The 16,909-nt window shown below is 56.7% G+C and overlaps 2 protein-coding genes across 3 annotated transcripts; both read left to right on the top strand.

The window, feature by feature from the left end:
• Nucleotides 1–721: 721 nt before the first annotated feature.
• On the top strand, nt 722–8,571 carry LOC141751765 (adenylate cyclase type 10-like). Its single transcript, XM_074609130.1, has 9 exons — nt 722–770; nt 2,240–2,393; nt 3,100–3,292; nt 3,829–3,915; nt 4,352–4,635; nt 5,248–5,384; nt 6,065–6,190; nt 7,241–7,495; nt 8,141–8,571. The coding sequence occupies exons 2-9, from the start codon at nt 2,329–2,331 to the stop codon at nt 8,569–8,571; spliced, it is 1,578 nt and encodes a 525-aa protein (XP_074465231.1). The 5' UTR covers nt 722–770; nt 2,240–2,328.
• Nucleotides 8,572–8,576: 5 nt separating this feature from the next.
• Nucleotides 8,577–11,700, top strand: LOC141751637 (adenylate cyclase type 10-like). Of its 2 annotated transcripts, XR_012590041.1 has the most exons (6): nt 8,577–9,475; nt 9,869–9,967; nt 10,126–10,301; nt 10,912–11,134; nt 11,248–11,469; nt 11,575–11,700. XR_012590041.1 is itself a non-coding variant. In XM_074608773.1 (5 exons), the coding sequence occupies exons 1-5, from the start codon at nt 9,200–9,202 to the stop codon at nt 11,263–11,265; spliced, it is 792 nt and encodes a 263-aa protein (XP_074464874.1). In that variant the 5' UTR covers nt 8,577–9,199; the 3' UTR covers nt 11,266–11,698. The 2 variants fall into 2 exon arrangements, 1 of the variants encoding a protein (XP_074464874.1); XM_074608773.1 differs by having other exon boundaries at nt 11,248–11,698.
• Nucleotides 11,701–16,909: the final 5,209 nt, after the last annotated feature.

The following is a 16,909-nucleotide window of genomic DNA, read 5'->3' as shown; positions in this document are numbered from 1 at the left end:
GTCTGTCTTGGTAGACACAACCTGGCCTTGTGGGCTGGGTCTAAAGGGCTTTGGGCTGTGCTTTCCCTGCTGTGCTTGCTCCACCACGTGCCCTGGGAATGCTGACCCAAGGAGTTTTCTGTCCCAGCTGCTCCGAGCAGGAAGCTTTGGGCCAGTCTGGTCCCCATGGGGAAACGTGGACCATCGGGACACTCTTCCTCAGGTCTTCCTGCAGAAATCTCAGCTCTTCTGGGCCAGGATTTCACCTTCCCTTTAGAGGACGGTTTGAAGGTTACCACTGCCGTCTCTTTGAGACTGCGGGAAGACTTGAGCCAAAGGTGCCAGGTGCTTGGCATCCCAAGCCCTTCAGGGACACAAGTCCCCCTTTCAAAGACGCTTGGTGTTCTTGGCCAAAGTGGTAAAGCTGTCTCCCAGCCAACAGCACGCCCTGGCTTCTTTCACGTGTCTTCTCCTGTTTCTCTGGGTTTGGCCTCTGGGGATGGACTCTTGATATGTTCTCCTGTCCCACCGTGGCCGCTGGGCTTCTTTACGCTTGAAGCTGTCGTAGCGTGTCAGCTTGAACTTTGGCTGGGAAAGCGTGCAGGGGATAACAGCCTGCTCCAGAGAAAAGCCGGTACCCGAGGAGCACCTCCTTCCCTACCACGCCAGGCTGCTTCTCTAGGTCCCCTGGCTTCTCACCGTCTCATTGACTTGTGTTGTCTTTTCCCCTGCTTCTAGCATCTTTGGCGTGGGTCTTACCAAGAAGAGGTCGGAGTACGTCCCCTTGCTGGGTAGGTGGAGAACGCCTTGCTCTTCTGAAGCCCAGGTTCTTCCCCTTGGTAACTTTTAGTGCCTTGCTGGGAAGGGAGAGGCTTTTACCAGGGATGGTGTTGCCTGCAGCAGCCCTAAGAAAGCGCCGCCTGTCTTGGTCTCTGCTTGCTTGATATCTTTGGGTGGAAAACGAGGTGGGGCGCCTGCTGCTCCCTGCTGTCTTCCAGACCTGGTAGGAAGGTTGCTTTCAACTGTGGAGCTGCTCACAGCCTGGGGGCTAAACTGATCCCTGTCTTTGGGGTCAGGAAAGAGATTTCCTTCTGCCAAATCGATGGAGAGTTTTGACGGTGGGTTCTCCTCCTTGTACTCCTCAGAGCTGCTTTCTTGGCAGCATCTGGGCGAAGACACGGCAATGTCAGGAGGCAGGGGATGCCTGTATTCACTCGGGGTCTTGCCGAATGTTTTGGGCCCTGTTGTGGGTTAACCCCGCTTGGCAGCTCAGCCCCACAGAGCCACTCGCTCCCCACAGTGGGATGGGGAAGAGAATCGGAAGGGTTAAAGTGAGAGCACTGGTGCGCTGAGACACAGACAGCTTAATAGGGAAAGCAAAAGCTGCACACACGCCCAAAGCAAAATCAGGCATTCATTCACTGCTTCCCATGGGCGGGCAGGCGTCTTGCCATTTCGAGGAAAGCAAGGTTTCATCACGTGTGACAGTGACTTGGGAAGACAAATGCCATCACTCCGAACGTCCCCCCTTCCTCCTTTCCGCCGGATTTTCTTGCTGAGCACGGCGTTGTATGGTCTGGAATAGGCCTTTGGGCAGTTGGGGTCAGCTGTGGTGGCTGTGGCGGCTGTGCCGCCTCCCAGCTTCTTGTGCACCCCCAGACTGTTCGCCAGCGGGGCAGCATGAGCAATGGAAAAGGCCTCGACGCTGCGCAGGCGCTCTTCAGCCATAACTAAAACATGGTTGTGTTATCAACAGCGGTGTTTGGTCACAAATACAAAACATAGACCTGTACAGGCTATTGCTGAATAAAATTAACTGTAGCCCGGACCAAACCAGAACGGGACTGACGACGCTGCCTTAGCTACTGGGAGGTGCTGTGCAGCTCACGGCACAGCGAGGAGATGCTTTGAGTCTGTTTGGGACGCAGCTGCCTGAACCGGCTGCAGTCATCCCTTACAGTCTCGTGCTGGATCGCTGCGGGGAGTCGCATGGGGCCGTCAGAATCTCCGTGCCTGTGGGATAGGGGAGAGGGCGAGGGGGCTGCGCTGCGGGGCAGGCAAGCAGGTGGCCCCGTGACTGCTCTGAGGAAGGCAGAGGTGCCCAAGCGTGGACGAGCAGGTGGGAAGGAGGCCTGGGTGCCGGCAGGCTGGCCGATGTGGTAGCGGGGAGGGAAGCTGCGGTGGAGGGTGCCCGCAAAAGGGACGGCTCTTTGCTTTTCAGCACGCCCCCAGCAGCTCGTTCTCTGGTTTGTCTTCGCAGGTCGGAAGCAGGAGACTGACCTCTTTGTCAGCTGCTTGAACGCCTATAGGGATTCAGGCCAAAGGAACATCCTGGCGGTTGAGGGCACGATGGGCTGTGGAAAGAGCCACTTACTTGCTGAACTGGCCTCTCTAGGCCAGGATGCTGGCCACAGGTACAGGTTTTCCACCTGTAGCTTTGGGACACTGCCCCTGCCCATCCCCTGACAGCCGTGGAACGCTCCAGCCCCTCTGCCAGGGTACCTGGCCCTTGGACTGCAGCCTCCCGACAGAGCCTCCTGGAGACACTGCCTGGGAGCACCTGCGTGCTCCGCTCCCGCCTCTGCCTCTTTGGGGAGTTGGAGGTGGCTTCTGGAGCCACGGCCTTTCCTCCTTCACCCCTGGGTCAGGCGCAGATAGAAGGAAAGAGCCCAAGCTCAGTGCTTTTCATCCCACTCCAGACCCCAGAGACAGCAGGGCTGCCTGTCTCAGAAGCCCTGCTCGCCCTCGGCGTGTTTCCCAGGAGGAGCACGGGGGCCTGTGCTCTGGCAGGCAGACCGATAAGGTCTGGAGCCCAAAGGCAAACCCACCACTTGCTCCATTCTTGCCTCTCAGCCCCGTGAGTTCCTCTGCAGGGGGCACGTAGGGAGACCTAGGCCGGCGCTGCAGAGACACAGGCTCTGGACCCGGCTCTCCCGCTGGCTTGGCAGCAACTGCCCCTCTGTGCCCTTTCTCGTACGAGGAGGGAAAAGCTTGGCCTTCTGTGGGAAGCGCTTGGAGATGGGGGGCTGAAGAGCTCCCCCCAAAGGGCACCTCCGCCCCTCTTGTCTTAGAAGGCTGGGGCTGTGGGGAATCTCAGTGCCTTTTGCTTTTGCACCGCAGGGTGGTTGCCCTGGAACTGCTGGAGATCGACACGAGGCAGCCCTTCTCTGCCATCCACATGCTGATGGCCAGGGCCCTGGGCCTCCAGGACTGTGAATCGCGCGGCGACAGGCAGCGCGTGCTGAAGACAAAGCTGCAAGGGACAATCGAAGAGAGCAGCTACTGCCTCCTCAATGACATTTTCGGTGTCAAGGTGAGAGCCAGAGGCCCCTGTGGACGTTGAGAAGGCCTTCTCCTGAGCTTGTCTGGGTCTGACCTTGAGTGGGCACGCTGCTGGGAGTGCCTTAGCTCCGGGGTGGGCATTGCGGGGGTCACAGTGTGCATTTGCCATGCCTGGGCCCGGGGGGCTCCCTGTCTGTGGGGCTGGTGTCCTGCGCCGCATCCGCAGTGCCCGGTGCCTTGTTCGGCACCCTGGAAGTGGCACTGGAGAGAGGCTGTTCCTGACCTCGTGCCGAGGTCACCGCTGTGCGAGGGGTCTGCCCCAGCCAGCCCACGATTCCCACAGCCAGAGAACCGGCTCAGCCCAAGCCCCAGCTCTGCAGAGACCCTCAGCAGAGGGCCTTTGCTTTAGGCTCTGGGTGGAGTCCCCGCTGCGGCTCCCTGCCCCTGTGCTGGGCAGAGGTGAGGTGCTGAGGCTGTCAGAGACGGTGGGCTCTGCGGTCTTGCGTGCTGGGTAGGTGTGCCGAGCCCCGGAGCCGTGTTTCTCCCTGACTCTGCTTTTCTGGCCAGTTCCCCATTTCGGACAATGTTCGCGAGATGGATGAAACTCAAAGACAACTGGAATTGCACTCGACTCGGGTGAAAGTGCTGGAGAAGGTGAGCATTTCTCCTTCCTTCCCCCTGGGTCAGAGAAGGAAAAACCCTGCCGTCTGCGGGCTCTGTACCACTGAGGTGTGAGCAGGCAGGATGACTGCGCACCTGGGTCATGGCCTGTCAGAGCCCGAGAAAGCCCTCGCCCCCCCACTTCCCCCCGCAGCCCCACAAACACACCCGAGGACTTTCCTCCCGTAAAGTGTGCCCTGGAGGAGGAACAATGTCTTCTGGGTTCCCTTGCCCGAGCTCCCTCCTTCTGCAGGGCAAGTGATGTTAGGTATGACCCTCCAGTCTCAAAGAGTCAGTAAGCTTCCGAGCGGGAAAGTGGCTGGGGAGAGACTTCAGAGCATCCTCTCAAGAGACGGAGGCTAAATCTCGTCCCCTGCAAGACAGCTGAGAATCCACTGGATTCCCCTCAGAGCAACCTGCTTTTTTTCAGACCCTTACAGGAGATTTTGGCATATTTGTCATCGACAATGCCCATTTCATCGACCCTGACTCCTGGTTCATCATGTCACCCGTGCTCCAGAAGGTCTCCCTCTTCATGGTCATGAGCTTAGCCCCAGGCTACGAGATAACCGAGAGCTTTCGCAAAGCCGCAGCAGACAACGCCACGTCCCAGAAAATCACTTATCTTCATCTGGACAAGCTGAAAGCTTCAGTTGTGATGCAGAAAGTCTGCAAGGACCTCGGAGTGGTCAGCATCCCCAGGGATCTGGTGAGGTAAGTTGGAGGCAGGGGAGCTCTTCCTGAGGGCCTGAACCTCTGCTGACCGTGGTAGGGAATCAGGCCCCCAGGCAAGGGAGCGCAGGGCCGCTAGAAGCATCCCGGACTCTAGCGAGTGCCAGGCGTGGGCGGCTTGTTATGCCTCACCCTGGTGGGTGCGCGCTGAGAGCGGGCAACTCCCGAGACACCCAGCCTGGGAGGTGTCAGCCTTGGCTGCCGCACAGGGAGGAAGGGAGGAAGAGTCCTGAGCCCAGCTGTGTCTGGGTGTGAACAGAAAAGGCCTTGGTCTGGGTGGCTGGGCTGTGGGGGAGATTCCCCGGGGCAGAGGTCCATCCTCTCCAGGCTCCTGAGGAGAAGAAAGGCAGGGCTCGCTGCTCTGCGCTTTGGGCATTGTCCGCAATTCTTTTCCCGTGGACTTCGGCAAAGGCTGGAGGGTTCAGGGGGCACAAAATCCCAAGGCAGTGGGAGGACGATCCCTTTCCAAAGTGAGGCGTAGCTGTGATGAAGATGCTGGCTACCCTGGTATGCCTGAGTGACTGGCCGCCCAGCTGAACTGTGTTTCACCTTACTTTCCTTGTGCTGGTCCCCGACGGGTCTGCTCCTGTGCAGGTTCCTGATCCGAACCAGCTCAGGGATCCCATATTACTGCGAGGAGCTGCTGCGCTGCCTTCGTGCCAACGACATGCTCCAGTTCTGCACCCGGAGGCAGTCTGGAAAAGCAAAGGACAACTGGGAGAGCCTGATCAGTAAGCACCTTGGCTGCGACTAGCGAGTTGCTGTGGCGTGTTCTCCACAGCAGAGTCTTGCCCCGTTGTTCCCCCATGGCTCTGGGCAGAGTCAGATCTTGGTCTGGCGGAGGTGTGGGCTCCTGTGCGCCTTGCTGTTGGGACAGGCAAAGCAGGGGCAGTGAGTTCTGGTGGCTCGGAGGGACCTACATTCTTGGGGCGGGGGTTGTGGGGCTAAAACACAGGGGAAATCCTTCCGAAGCACATGTGCTTGTGGTGTTTCTTAGGCATTCCAATGGGCATGCAGTTTAGCTTGGCCAAAGGCTAGCTCACTTGAGAACAAACCCCAGCTTGAGGTGAGGGACGAGCCCAGGAAACTTGAATGCCAAACCATAAATCCCCACAAGAGTGCCGGTAACGGAAGAAAACGGTGGTAATGCCATCCGAGAGAGCAATGCCAGCCAGAGTGCCGCGGCCTTGGGAAGAGCCAGGACTGAGGCCACGTCTTGCATTAGCACCAGCAGTTTCCCTGGCTGGGAACTGGTGGGAACTGTTTTGCTCTGCTTCATGACCACCACATTCAGGGCAGGCACTGGACCATGTCAGGGGCGACTTGTCCCATCCCAAGTGAATCGTGAAGCGCTCGCGAGCTGCGAGTCGCTTTGCGAACTGCCTTATCGGTGCTCTCTTGCTCCGCCCAGCATCTGCAGCCGAGGCTTCATCCCTCGCAGCAACCTGGAGCTCCGAGGCGCGGAATGACGGGAGGGTCTGCCTCCTCAGGCCAGGCGTGACCCTGGAGAACACCGCGCTGCCCATCCCCTTGAAAGGTAAGGAGCCGAGCGCCGCTCTGCCGGCTGTCGGCTGTGCTGGGGCTCCTTCCCGGGGCACGGGCTGGAGGGAGGCCGGGCATCCGTGTGCTGCAGAGTCACCCTCTCAGCGTGGGGGCTCTGCTGGGAAGGCGGCTCCGGTCCCACCAGAAACAGGCCTGGGGCTGCAGGCAGCCGCTTTCCCCTCCTGTGAGCCTGCTGGCTGCTCTCCGTCAGCAGGTAGGAGAGAAAAGGTTATCCGTGCAACACTGAAATGGCTCCCTTTTCTCACCAAAACAAATACTTTGCTGGGAAAAGGCTTTGACTTGCCTCTGTCCCAACTTTGACGCAGCATCTGTGTTGCTGTTCTCTTTTTAAGTTCCCCAGCTAATGCTGGTCTCAAGGCACTTAATCCAAACCAAATCCTTCTCTTTTTTCTTCTTTTTTTTCGTTTTGTTTTGGTTTTTTGTTTTCTGCGGATCGGCATGGAAATCCTCCTGTAGCCAGGGGAGCTGGATGGGGGAGCTTTCAATGAGTGTCCCTCCTCTCTGGCCATAGACATTTGTTATGAACTGTGAAGAGACATCATGCTAAAGTATTCCTGCTGTGAAGTGGCTTTGTCCAAAAAAAAAAAAAAAAAAAAAGAAAACCAAGAGAAAGGAATAGTATTGTCTGGCCAAGTTAAGGCAAGCGTTGTGGGGAGCTCTGTGTCCACCTGTGATGTGGGGAAAAGTGGGGAAAGTTCTCTGTGTGTGCTGTTGGGCAAAAGCCTACTCCAGATCTGGTAGGGCACATCATGGGATGCGCATACCTGCTGGGTCCTGCCCTCCCTGCCCTCGGTGGGGGAGCATTTGTTTGAGCATCTGGCTTTTCCCCAGGCCTCATGGCCTGCGATTCCATCAGGAGCGGAGCCAGTTTGAAGATGCCTACCCTGGGTTGCGATTGCCCAGTAGGTGCAGCCGCAAGGAGAGGAGGCCAAAGTCTACCCCATCTCATGGGTTGAAACTTTCCAGCCTCTCCAGCCTCAGCATGGGGAAGAGGCAAGAGAGACGTGTTGTTTCTTCTTGACAGAGATTGCGCTGACTCAGCTGGATCGGATGCAGCCGCTGACGCGGATGGTTGTGAAGTTTGCAGCCATCATCGGGCCGGTGTTTACCACCCAGCTCCTGTTGCACATCCTTCCCACTGGCCTCAGGACCCATATGAATTCCTTGTTGGACGAGCTGGTGAGCGACAACATCCTGAGGTGGCTGAAAAACACAGAGGTGCCAGAAGATGTGCAAGATCCTACCGAGGGGCCAGCCACCTCTTCGCAGGTGGAGAGCAGTAAGTGGTAGCGGGCAGGTGGACAAGGGAGCTCCCAGCTGTGTCCCGGCAGGGCTCCCCAGGGCATGGTGCGCTTCCCCTGCTGTGAGGGGTGGCTGGGGCTCAGGCAGGCACGGCTCTTTGCGATGGGTTGTTCAAAGACCTTACGGGTCAGTCTCAAAGCCCGCTAGCTTTGCGCTGGAGGGAGGTTCCCACCAAGTGCCATCCCGAGTGCTGCTTGTAGCGCAGGCACGGGAGGGCGTGTGGAGCCCCTGACATCCTCTCCCAGCCACCTGATCAAAGATGCTCTCCAGGTTGCCCCGGGGCCCTTGACGGGCTTTTATTCAGCTTTGACTCCCCTGTGGCGCAGGAGGAAGCTCAGGAGGCTGGGGACTGCCTTGCCAAGAGCAGGGAGAAAGTGCTGGACGGGGCTTGCTTGGGCTGGTGGTGACATGCCCAGCTCCTGCCTGGAGCGCAGCTGAGCGCTGTGTCCGCGGGGCTGGGCTAGCGTCAGCAAGGCAAGCTGGGCCCTTTTGCCCCGTGCTGCAAGGCTCGGTGTGCAGCAGTGCTGGTTGGCTGGCAAGGGTGCACGCCAAGGCATGACTCTCGTGCCCCGGCTGCGACGGCCCTGAGCTGGGGCTGATGCCGAGGCCCTTTGCCTTGCAGGTGTGCAGAGGCCCTCTCCCAGCACGAGGACCGAGGAGCAGCAGCCTGGCGTCTTGGCCTTCTGCGTCCCGCTGCTGCAGAAGGCTGCGTATGAGCTGTGGCCCGAGAGGCAGCGAGTCGCCTTGCACGGCAAGTGTGCCGCCTTCCTGGAGCAGCACGCGCACAAATGCAGGAGCTGCGGCCAAGGGGAGTTTGTCGCCTTCCACCACTTCGCCGTCACCAGCAGCCAGGACGGAGGCAGCTGTCGGGACCCTGCCGACGGAGGCGACTCATGCAGCTGGGAGGCCTTGGTGCTGGCTGGAGAAGAGCTGAAGCAGGATAGGACCCACGCCACTGGGGGTACGCTGTGCACCGTGCTCCACAGCCCGGGCCCTCCAGGAGCCCAGGGGTGTATGCTGGGGATCGGCTGGGAGGAGGTCTGCCGGGGATGAGCCCAGGAGCTGAGGACAACCACCGCAGACTTTGCTCAGCGTGTCGGCACCCTCGCAAGGGTCCTTGAAGCCCAGTGGGAGAGCGAGAGCAGCTCTTCCCCTGGGGCAGGCGAGGAGGTGTCTAACCCCCTGTTTTCTTTGCAGATGCCGCAGAGCAGCAGGCTTTCACGGAGGCGGAAACCGGGTGAGCAGACAAGGGTTTGATTCTCTGTAAAGGCAGGGGCCTCAGGGGTCTCCAGAGGAGACCAAGGAAGCGCTGGCATTTGCCTGCCGGTTGTGACTCTAGCTTAAGGAAGAGGCTTTCTGTGAGGTGGGAGCTGGGAAGAGATGGCCACGGAGGTGAGACAGTGCTGGAGGAAGCCCGTGGGCTCCTAGTGATGGTCACACTACGCTGGAGCAGGCCTTGCTTTCCAGTTCCTCGAGAGGAGCGCTACAAAATCTGCAGGCGAAAAGCCACCACAAGGGAGCCGGGTGGTTTGCCTGGGGGAGGTGACAGAAAGCCCAGCTTGTCTTCTTCTCCCTGGCTACAAAGCAGCTGTAGGAGTCATGCCTGCCCGTGGGCTCGCGCTCCCTTTTGAACAAAGGGCTTTTGATGGCCTCTCTGTGGGGCAAAAGACCAGTGTAGGTGATGCCTGTGCATTCTTTGCTCTCTTCTTCCCCTGGGAACGGTGCTCTGACTAGTGTGGCGGAGCGGCTTCTGCCAGAGGGCGAACAGACAACTGAGCTGCCCGACGAGACCGACAGGCAGCACAACGGCACACACTGGTGTGAATGCCGAGCCATCGTGGAATCGGTGCTTGTGCCTTTGGCTCGCCACTACGTGGCAATGGGCGATGCCGACCGAGCCTTTTACTACCTTCTGGAGTGTGCTGCTGCCTACCTGCACGTCTCCAACAGCTACATGGTGAGTTGCCTCGCTCGCCAGCGCCCACCGTGCACGGAGTCCTCTCAGTCAGCTGGCTCTGGGCAGGACAACTTCACCGCTGCAATAGGGCATGCCTTGACGGGGCCTTGGAAGGGACATGCTGGGGTCAGAGCCTGACTTCTTCCTCCGGCTTGCCTCTTCTGTGGACGGAGACACAGGCCACCGTGCCCATAGCAGGAGGGGAATTAGCAGGGAGGGGATCTGAAGGAGCACTGGTGCCTGTGCTCTGAGCCGGCGTGACTGTGTTGGGGCGGGCATCAGCAGGGGGAGAAACGGGCCCTCTTAAGACAGATGCCAGAGGCAACAGGGGAGGACGAGGCCGGCCATGGGCTCTGCATCACGCTCGCCTGCTCTCTCTGTGCTTGCGCAAAGGCCCTCATGAAGCTGAACGAAGCGGAGGTCCTGAGGAAGATGAAAGCCACTGCGATAGCCTGCTTTGAAGAGGCCACCTTCTTCAGCCTCAAAGGGGAGGTAAAGAGATGGGGAGGTCTGGAGGGATGTCCTGGGGGATGGAGCTGGATGCTTTCCCCGGCTGCAGGGGCTATCCCTGGCATCACAAGCCACCGGCAGACTCCGGCAGTCTCTTGGCCGACTCGAGCAGATCAGGGTGTTTCCCTTTTCCTCTGCAGGTTTGCTGGTGTATGCAACGCCTTCAGCTGGCAGAGAAAATGATGAGGGAGGCTTTGAGCTTGCTCAGAAGGAACTTCCCCGAGACCTTCCTTGGCGCCTTTGTCAAGGCTCAGGTGGAAAAGTTGCCTTGTGTCGCTTACGTGAGAAGAGCAGCCTGCCTTCTGCAGAAGGGCCGGTAAGGAGCAGAACTGAGAACCCAGGGGAGGAAGAGCCATTTCCTACCTGGTCCCAGACCTGCCTGGGCTTGAGGCCACACGTGACCTGACGCACGGCCCTTACAGGACCGAGGGGTTAAGGAGCGATGTGCGGGTGGAATGGGGAACGACAGAGCCCCACACTCCCTCCCCCCTGCACGCTCCTTCCCCCCTGGGTAAAAAGCAGCTCACAGCCGGGGCTGTGCCTGCCGGCACGCGTCGACAGCGGCAGGGCCTTGGTGGTGGCTGGGGACAGAGAGCTGCAAACAGGGAGTAGAGGCTGACGAGGGGCAGGGGAAGGAGCAGTGGGTGGGGGTGAGGTGTGAGAGCGAGGAAGCTCAGAGGGCGATAACCCTTTTCTTGCCGGTTCCCAGCTTTGCTTGGGCCCCCGGGCGCTGTAGCGCCAACGCGCCCTCTCGAGCGGTCAGCTTCCCCTGGCGGCACTGCTTTGTTTGCCCCCTTCCTCTCCATCAGCTCCCTTTCCTCCCAGGAGGTGCGACTGGCTTGTCCGCCGCCCTGCTTTCCCCCAGCCCTGTCTGATTTAGCGCTGTACAGCGAGAGCCTCTGGGCCCAGCAGTTTCTCTCGTGCAGCAGGATGAAGAGGCTGGCCTGGCTGCTGCAGCAGAGCTGCTGCCTTTCCTTACTGGAGCGCCTCTTCAGCCTGGAGGGCACTTCCAGCGGACGGAGGTTCTCCCGCCTGGCAGCGCGCATGAAGGCCAACACGGACAGGGCGTTGGACTCCTGTTGGACAGCAGAACTCCCGCCACGCACAGACTTAGGACACAGACAGATGCCAGCACAGACGCAGACACAGGTACAATTGGGCACACAGGCACCGTACAGAGACCTTCACAGACGCCGGCACCAATACAGGCAGGGACACCCGTACTGATACCATCAGAGATACCACCGCCCATTCCGTTGCAGGTGCAGATGCCGTTGTAGAGGCCGTGGCAGACACAGATACCGCTGCAGACGCCCTTGCAGAAACCAGGTAGTCTTTCAGATGCAACTGCAGACGGAGATGCCATGGGAGAGACAGATGCCACACCAGATACCCTTTCGTGCGCCACTGCAGATGTAGACAAAACCGGAGTGCAGAGAGCATTGCAGATGCCCTTGCAGACAGAGGGAGCGTTGCTGATGCAGGTACCATTTCAGAGGAAGGCATCTTTGGGGATGCCGGTGCGGATGCAGATAAAATTGAAGATGGAAACGCAGATGGAGACCACGTTGCAGGTGCTGTCGTTGCAGGTGCTGTTGCAGGTGCAGTTAGCGTGGCAGATGGTTTTCTTAAACAGGGACCATTCAGGACAACTTTACCGACTTCTTCTGTCACCAGAGCTGTATATTTGTTTTCCAAATAAAATGGTTCTTATGAAAACTCAGGAGTTCTGTTCTCCGCCATACAACTCTGCAATGACCAAGTCAAGTGGTATCGCCAGAGCGTTTCAATCTACTAGACTTCAGGAGACATTGATTAGCATTTGTAAAGCAACTTGACAGTGTTTTGGAGGGCTACAAAAGTAGAATTTGTAATGGCATGTTGCAGTTCCTTCTTTGTTGGATGGAGGAGTCAATATTAGTACAATTAGCCACTTCCCATCGCAAGCAGTTTTGAAAGAATCCAGCGTGTTTTGAAAGAATCGGGGAAGGAAGGCACTTCCTTGTGTTTCAAGCCTCTTCTGTCAAGGTACATTGGTACTGAAGTTCAAAAATAAGCACACATATTATGTGAGTTATCTCTGAAATAAGTCCGTTCACTGACAGAGAGCCGCCACAGTTTCTATTGTAATTTCACCAAAGACACCAAAGAGTAAGACATTTGTCAATGTCAGGCAGAGTTTGCCTTTGGTGAAGCCGTGTTGGCTGTCACCAATCACCTCCCTATTTCCCATGTGCCTTAGTAGCGTTTCCAGGAGGATCTGCTCCATGACCTTGCCAGGCACAGAGGTGAGACTGACCGGCCTGTAGTTCCCTGGGTCTTCCTTTTTTCCCTTTTTGAAAATGGGCGTTCTGTTTCCCCTTTTCCAATCAGCAGGAACTTCACCAGGCTGCCACGACTTCTCAAATATAATGGAAAGAGGCTTGGCGACTTCATCTGACAGCTCCCTCAGGACCCGTGGATGGATTTCATCTGGTCCCGTGGACTTATGCACCTTCAGGTTCCTCAGATGGTCCTGAACCCGATCTTCTCCTACAGTGGGCGCTTCTTCATTCTCATAGACCCTGCTTTTGCATCCTGCAACTTGGGTGGTGTGGGTGGAGCCCTTGCTGGTGAAGGCCGAGGCGAGAAAGTCATTCAGCATCTCAGCCTTCTCCGTGTCCTGGGTGACCAGGTCTCCTGTGTGCTTCCTGAGAGGGCCCACACCTTCCCTAGTCTTGCCTGTACCCGTGACGTACTCATAGGAGTTTTTCTTGTTATCCTTGATGCCCCTAGCCAGATTTAACCAGGCTGGGAAGTTTTCAAGTGACGTCCCTGACCCCGGCCCCGGGGAGGCAGCATACCTCCCTGTCAAGAGGGTCTGCGCGGCATATTGGGCCTACTACTATAACCCGCCTCTTCTCCCTTGCAGAGGCAGTTTTTAAACTGGGGGTAGGCCTTGCTGGTCCCGGCATCTCTTCTGGTGTAGCCAGACCATCTTCCATGCCATCCATGGGCTGGCCTCCCTCCTCAAGAGCCTCATACCTGTTGTGCAGAGGCACCTGGTTGGGGGATGTGGGCAAGGAGGGAGTTCGCTTCCCTCCCCTCGTAGGGACTAGCCTCCATTCACTGGCCTCCTTTTGGCCACTGCCTTCAGTGGCAGGGCGAAGGGACCAGATCTCCTTCAGCTCGGGGTTTTTTTGGGGGCTCTTCTGGTTTTTGACTCAGGGACCCGGTCAGAGTCTGCTTCCACCAATCCATTCCTTTCTCACTCTCCCTGATGCTCCGCAGCCCTTCTGTTTCCTCTTTCAGCTCTGCTGCCAGGCTGAGCAGATCATCCCCCTGGTGGCACCTCACGCAGCTGTCACCTCTTCTACCACCCACCAGCCCTGGGAGATTAAGGCACTCTCTGCAGCCGGCGACCTGGGGGGCTGCGTGCTTCCAGGGGAGCTCAGTTGGTACGGCCACGTCTGCTCTGGCAGGTGCAGCAGATGCGGGAAGCTGCGTCCTTCAGTTGGAGACCATGGCTGACCTTCCCCCCCGAGCGTCCTGCGCCCTTCCACGCGAACTGATGCGCCATGCCCTGCCTGCCCGCCCTGTTCACCGCACTCCCTTGGGCCGCCTTTGAAGGGGCTGGGGGCTGGCCGCTGCTGCTGCAGGCTCACTTGCCTCAGCCAGTGACCGTTGGTGGCGGTTACGCCTCCTTTAAACCTGCCGCGGCTGCTGCAGGCTCCGCCCCGGCCTCGTCAGACGCTCTCGCATCAGCTGTCAGCTGCGGGCTCCCTGCGGGTCCCTGCCACTGCCCGGTCTTCTCCCGGCCTCAGAAAAACTCGGAAAAAGCCCCTTTTCGCCACCGTTGCCCGGCTCTGCTGCCGACGTGCCAGCACCGGAGCTGTTTGCCTCGGCGAGTGACCTGTGCTTGTAGGTTTGCTGGCTTAAACCCTGTTTTTCATTTTACTGAGCCTCCACTGCACCAAGTGAAATTAAATTTCCAGTCTTTCAAGTACTCTTGAGCGTCTCCCTGTGAAGCTGTGAAAGTTACTGCATTGCTCAAAGCAATGATGAGAAGCTCTCTGTGGTTCCAATTTGTAGCTACCACATGCTTGGTGACTTGACATTTCAAAAAATGGGTCTCAGCTGACCCATCCCCACCTGTTTGGCTTCTGAAGGAAAAACACTCATTTTTTAAAAACGCGACATGACGAGGAGAGTATCTTCTCCGTTGTTTTTGGTCCTAGATACAAACATTGGGCTTTTTGTCCTCGAGGTGAGACTGACCCGGAACATCCCACACAGAATCTCAAATACAAGGTTGCCGACTTCACGCCAAAGGCAATTAGCAAGAAAGAAATACAGTCTCCTCTGTTGACATTCGGGGACAGGTAGAGGAGAGTACTTCATTACTTACCAATGAAGTAATGAAGGAAAAAAACCCAAGGAACACAACACGCGTATTTATGCATGTATCATCACATACTCATCCTTCAGCCCTCGGGTTTGGGCTTTCTGATTCTCGGCACAGTGCTGGATGGTTTGTTTGCCGCACACTACGTTCTCCTCCTCCACAGGAATTCGTAGTTAGTACCAACCGTTTCATTACAGAACCAGAGCACAACACAGAGGGCAGTCAATAAGTAGCGGGTTTTGGTTTGTTACTTAGGATCATAGGTAAGGCATTCTTACCCATGGTAAGAATATAATAAGGTATAAAGAAGAGAACGGTATAACTTCCAAGAGAAATTATGATCTACCAAGGTATAGATATATATACATAGAAAAGTATATATATATCTCAATTAATGTGGAAACATTCTTTGTTTTTATGGGACTGTTGAATTGGGTCTCTAAAGAGTCTCTTCTATCCCTACGGGACAGGAGAACAGCATGAAAGGAATAGGTTAGGGAAAACTGTTTGGGTTTTTCCTGCCTCAGGCAAGGGCAAACCCATTCGTGGGACTGTTTTTGCTCAAGGACCTGGAGGTACTTGGTGGGTGATGCTGGAGAATGGGGAAGCTCAATGTGTACCCCAAGGAAATTCGACCCTGGGTGAGAAGACTTAATTCCGAGCTGTATGATATTAACCGTTATATGATGCTAACAGTGTTCTAGAAGTGTTCTTCAGGATAACACAGTAGTGATGAAACCTGAATGTTGTGGTTTGGCCTCAGACGGCAACAAAGAACCATGTGCCGCTCGCTCGGGCCTTCCCAATACAGGACTCTTGGGTTGAGACAAAGGCAGTTTAACAGAACGGCAAAGGGAACAAGCAAACAACAACAATCACACGGACAGAGGAATATACAAACACGATCACGGAACCGCCGCTCCCCGCCGCTCCCCGACCGGACCCGGGACGCCCCAGCCTGCTCCGAACGGTGACTTCCTACCCCCTCCCCGGGCAGCTCAGGGTGGGCATGGCTCACATGGCATGGAATACCAGGAAAAATTAACCCTATCCCCGCCGGAACCAGGACATTATCCACCCCTTATTCCATACCATCTATGCCATGCCCGGATCTTACAGGTTCCAATGAATTGCCACCACTTTCCCCTGTCATATATATATATACACACATATATATTCATGCGGATATAATGCCCTTAGTTTATGGGCCATCCCTCCAAAGCGTCCGTTGAGTTCTTTTAATCCATGGCTTTGGGCTCCACCTGTTAGAACAGTCTCTCAGGGCAGGTGAGATGCTGGGTGGTGCTGGTCTGTTGCATGCTGTATTTTCGGAGGTTGTGACTGGTGCACCCGGTGTGGCTCATGCACACAATCCGTGGGCTGAAGATGTAGATCTTGAGGAAGTTGCTGGGCGCCAGCTGCTGAGGTCAGTTCTTATCCCATCACCCCTGTGCCTTACTTGTAGTACAACTGATAGCAATTATAGTAATGAGCACATACAGTGAGAGTGTTACTTAGCAATTAACAGCACACAATTTGATTCATTGGCTATTCTCATCCAAAATCAGATCCCCATGAGGTATACGTCGGACTTCCCCATGCTGCCACATCACGCACCAAGTGCACCCAGGTCCTTGGGCAAAAGCAATCCCACGGATGGGTTTGCCTTTGCCCGAGGCAGGACTAACCCAGACTGTCTTCCCTAGCGTATTCTTCATGTGCACTACGGGGACTTCATCCCCTTCTACGGTACGTGGAAGTTTTGATTGGGCAGGGCCAGCCCCATTGGTAGATCCCCTGGTGTTAACTAGCCAGGTAGCTTTTGCTAGATGTGTATCCCAATGTTTTAAAGTCCCACCACCTATTGCTCTCGGTGTAGTTTTTAACGATCCATTGTATCATTCTAGCTTCCCGGCGGCTGGTGCGTGACAGGGGATGTGATATACCCACTCAATGCCATGCTCTTTGGCCCAGGTGTCTATGAGGCTGTTTCGGAAATGAGTCCCGTTGTCCGACTCAATTCTCTCTGGGGTACCATGTCACCACAGGACTTGCTTAGAAGAGCAAAAGGTGGTGGGCTGGCTGCCTGCAAAAGCAGCCCCACAGCCACAGCCTTCTGCGTGGAGGCAAGGGGGAGGAGTGGGAAAGGCTGCTCCACAACTTTTCAGCCCCCTGCCCTGAAAGCAAGGCTCTCGTGTGCAGGTGAAGGGGCTGGTGGAGTTCCTCTTAGAAAACCACTGGGGCCAAGATGTCTGGCCTTTCCAGTCCCTCAGCTGAGGAGTCGCCAGCAGCCAGGGACACATCCAGAGGTAGGAGGAGGGACTGAGGGTTCTCACAGCCAGAGCAGAAAGCTGGTGGAGGGCTTTGGGTGGGTTTTGCTTTAGGTGTTGTCCACTTCCCACAAGTCACTTGGCTACACAAGTTTTTGCTTTCCAGATTTGCCTTTGGAAGAGCAACGTGGCCCTGCTGGGGAAGGTGATGTAGAGCACCAGGCCAAAGCCTTCCTGGACGCACCACCCTCTCTGCTCGTCCTCCAGAAA

The sequence above is a fragment of the Larus michahellis genome, chromosome 15 (genome assembly GCF_964199755.1).
Source record: "Larus michahellis chromosome 15, bLarMic1.1, whole genome shotgun sequence".
Lineage (NCBI taxonomy): Eukaryota > Metazoa > Chordata > Aves > Charadriiformes > Laridae > Larus > Larus michahellis.
This window is presented reverse-complemented; position numbering and strand designations above follow the sequence as displayed.

Excerpts from the sequence above, each read along its gene's own strand:
- LOC141751765 (XM_074609130.1), top strand. The coding sequence starts at position 2,329 with ATGGGCTGTGGAAAGAGCCACTTACTTGCTGAACTGGCCTCTCTAGGC. Across the intron at positions 2,394-3,099 it reads GGCCAGGATGCTGGCCACAG|GGTGGTTGCCCTGGAACTGC; the intron begins GTACAGGTTTTC and ends TTTGCACCGCAG. Across the intron at positions 6,191-7,240 it reads GCTGCCCATCCCCTTGAAAG|AGATTGCGCTGACTCAGCTG; the intron begins GTAAGGAGCCGA and ends TCTTCTTGACAG.
- LOC141751637 (XM_074608773.1), top strand. The coding sequence starts at position 9,200 with ATGCCTGTGCATTCTTTGCTCTCTTCTTCCCCTGGGAACGGTGCTCTG. Across the intron at positions 9,968-10,125 it reads TCTTCAGCCTCAAAGGGGAG|GTTTGCTGGTGTATGCAACG; the intron begins GTAAAGAGATGG and ends TTTCCTCTGCAG. Across the intron at positions 10,302-10,911 it reads TGCCTTCTGCAGAAGGGCCG|CAGGATGAAGAGGCTGGCCT; the intron begins GTAAGGAGCAGA and ends TCTCTCGTGCAG.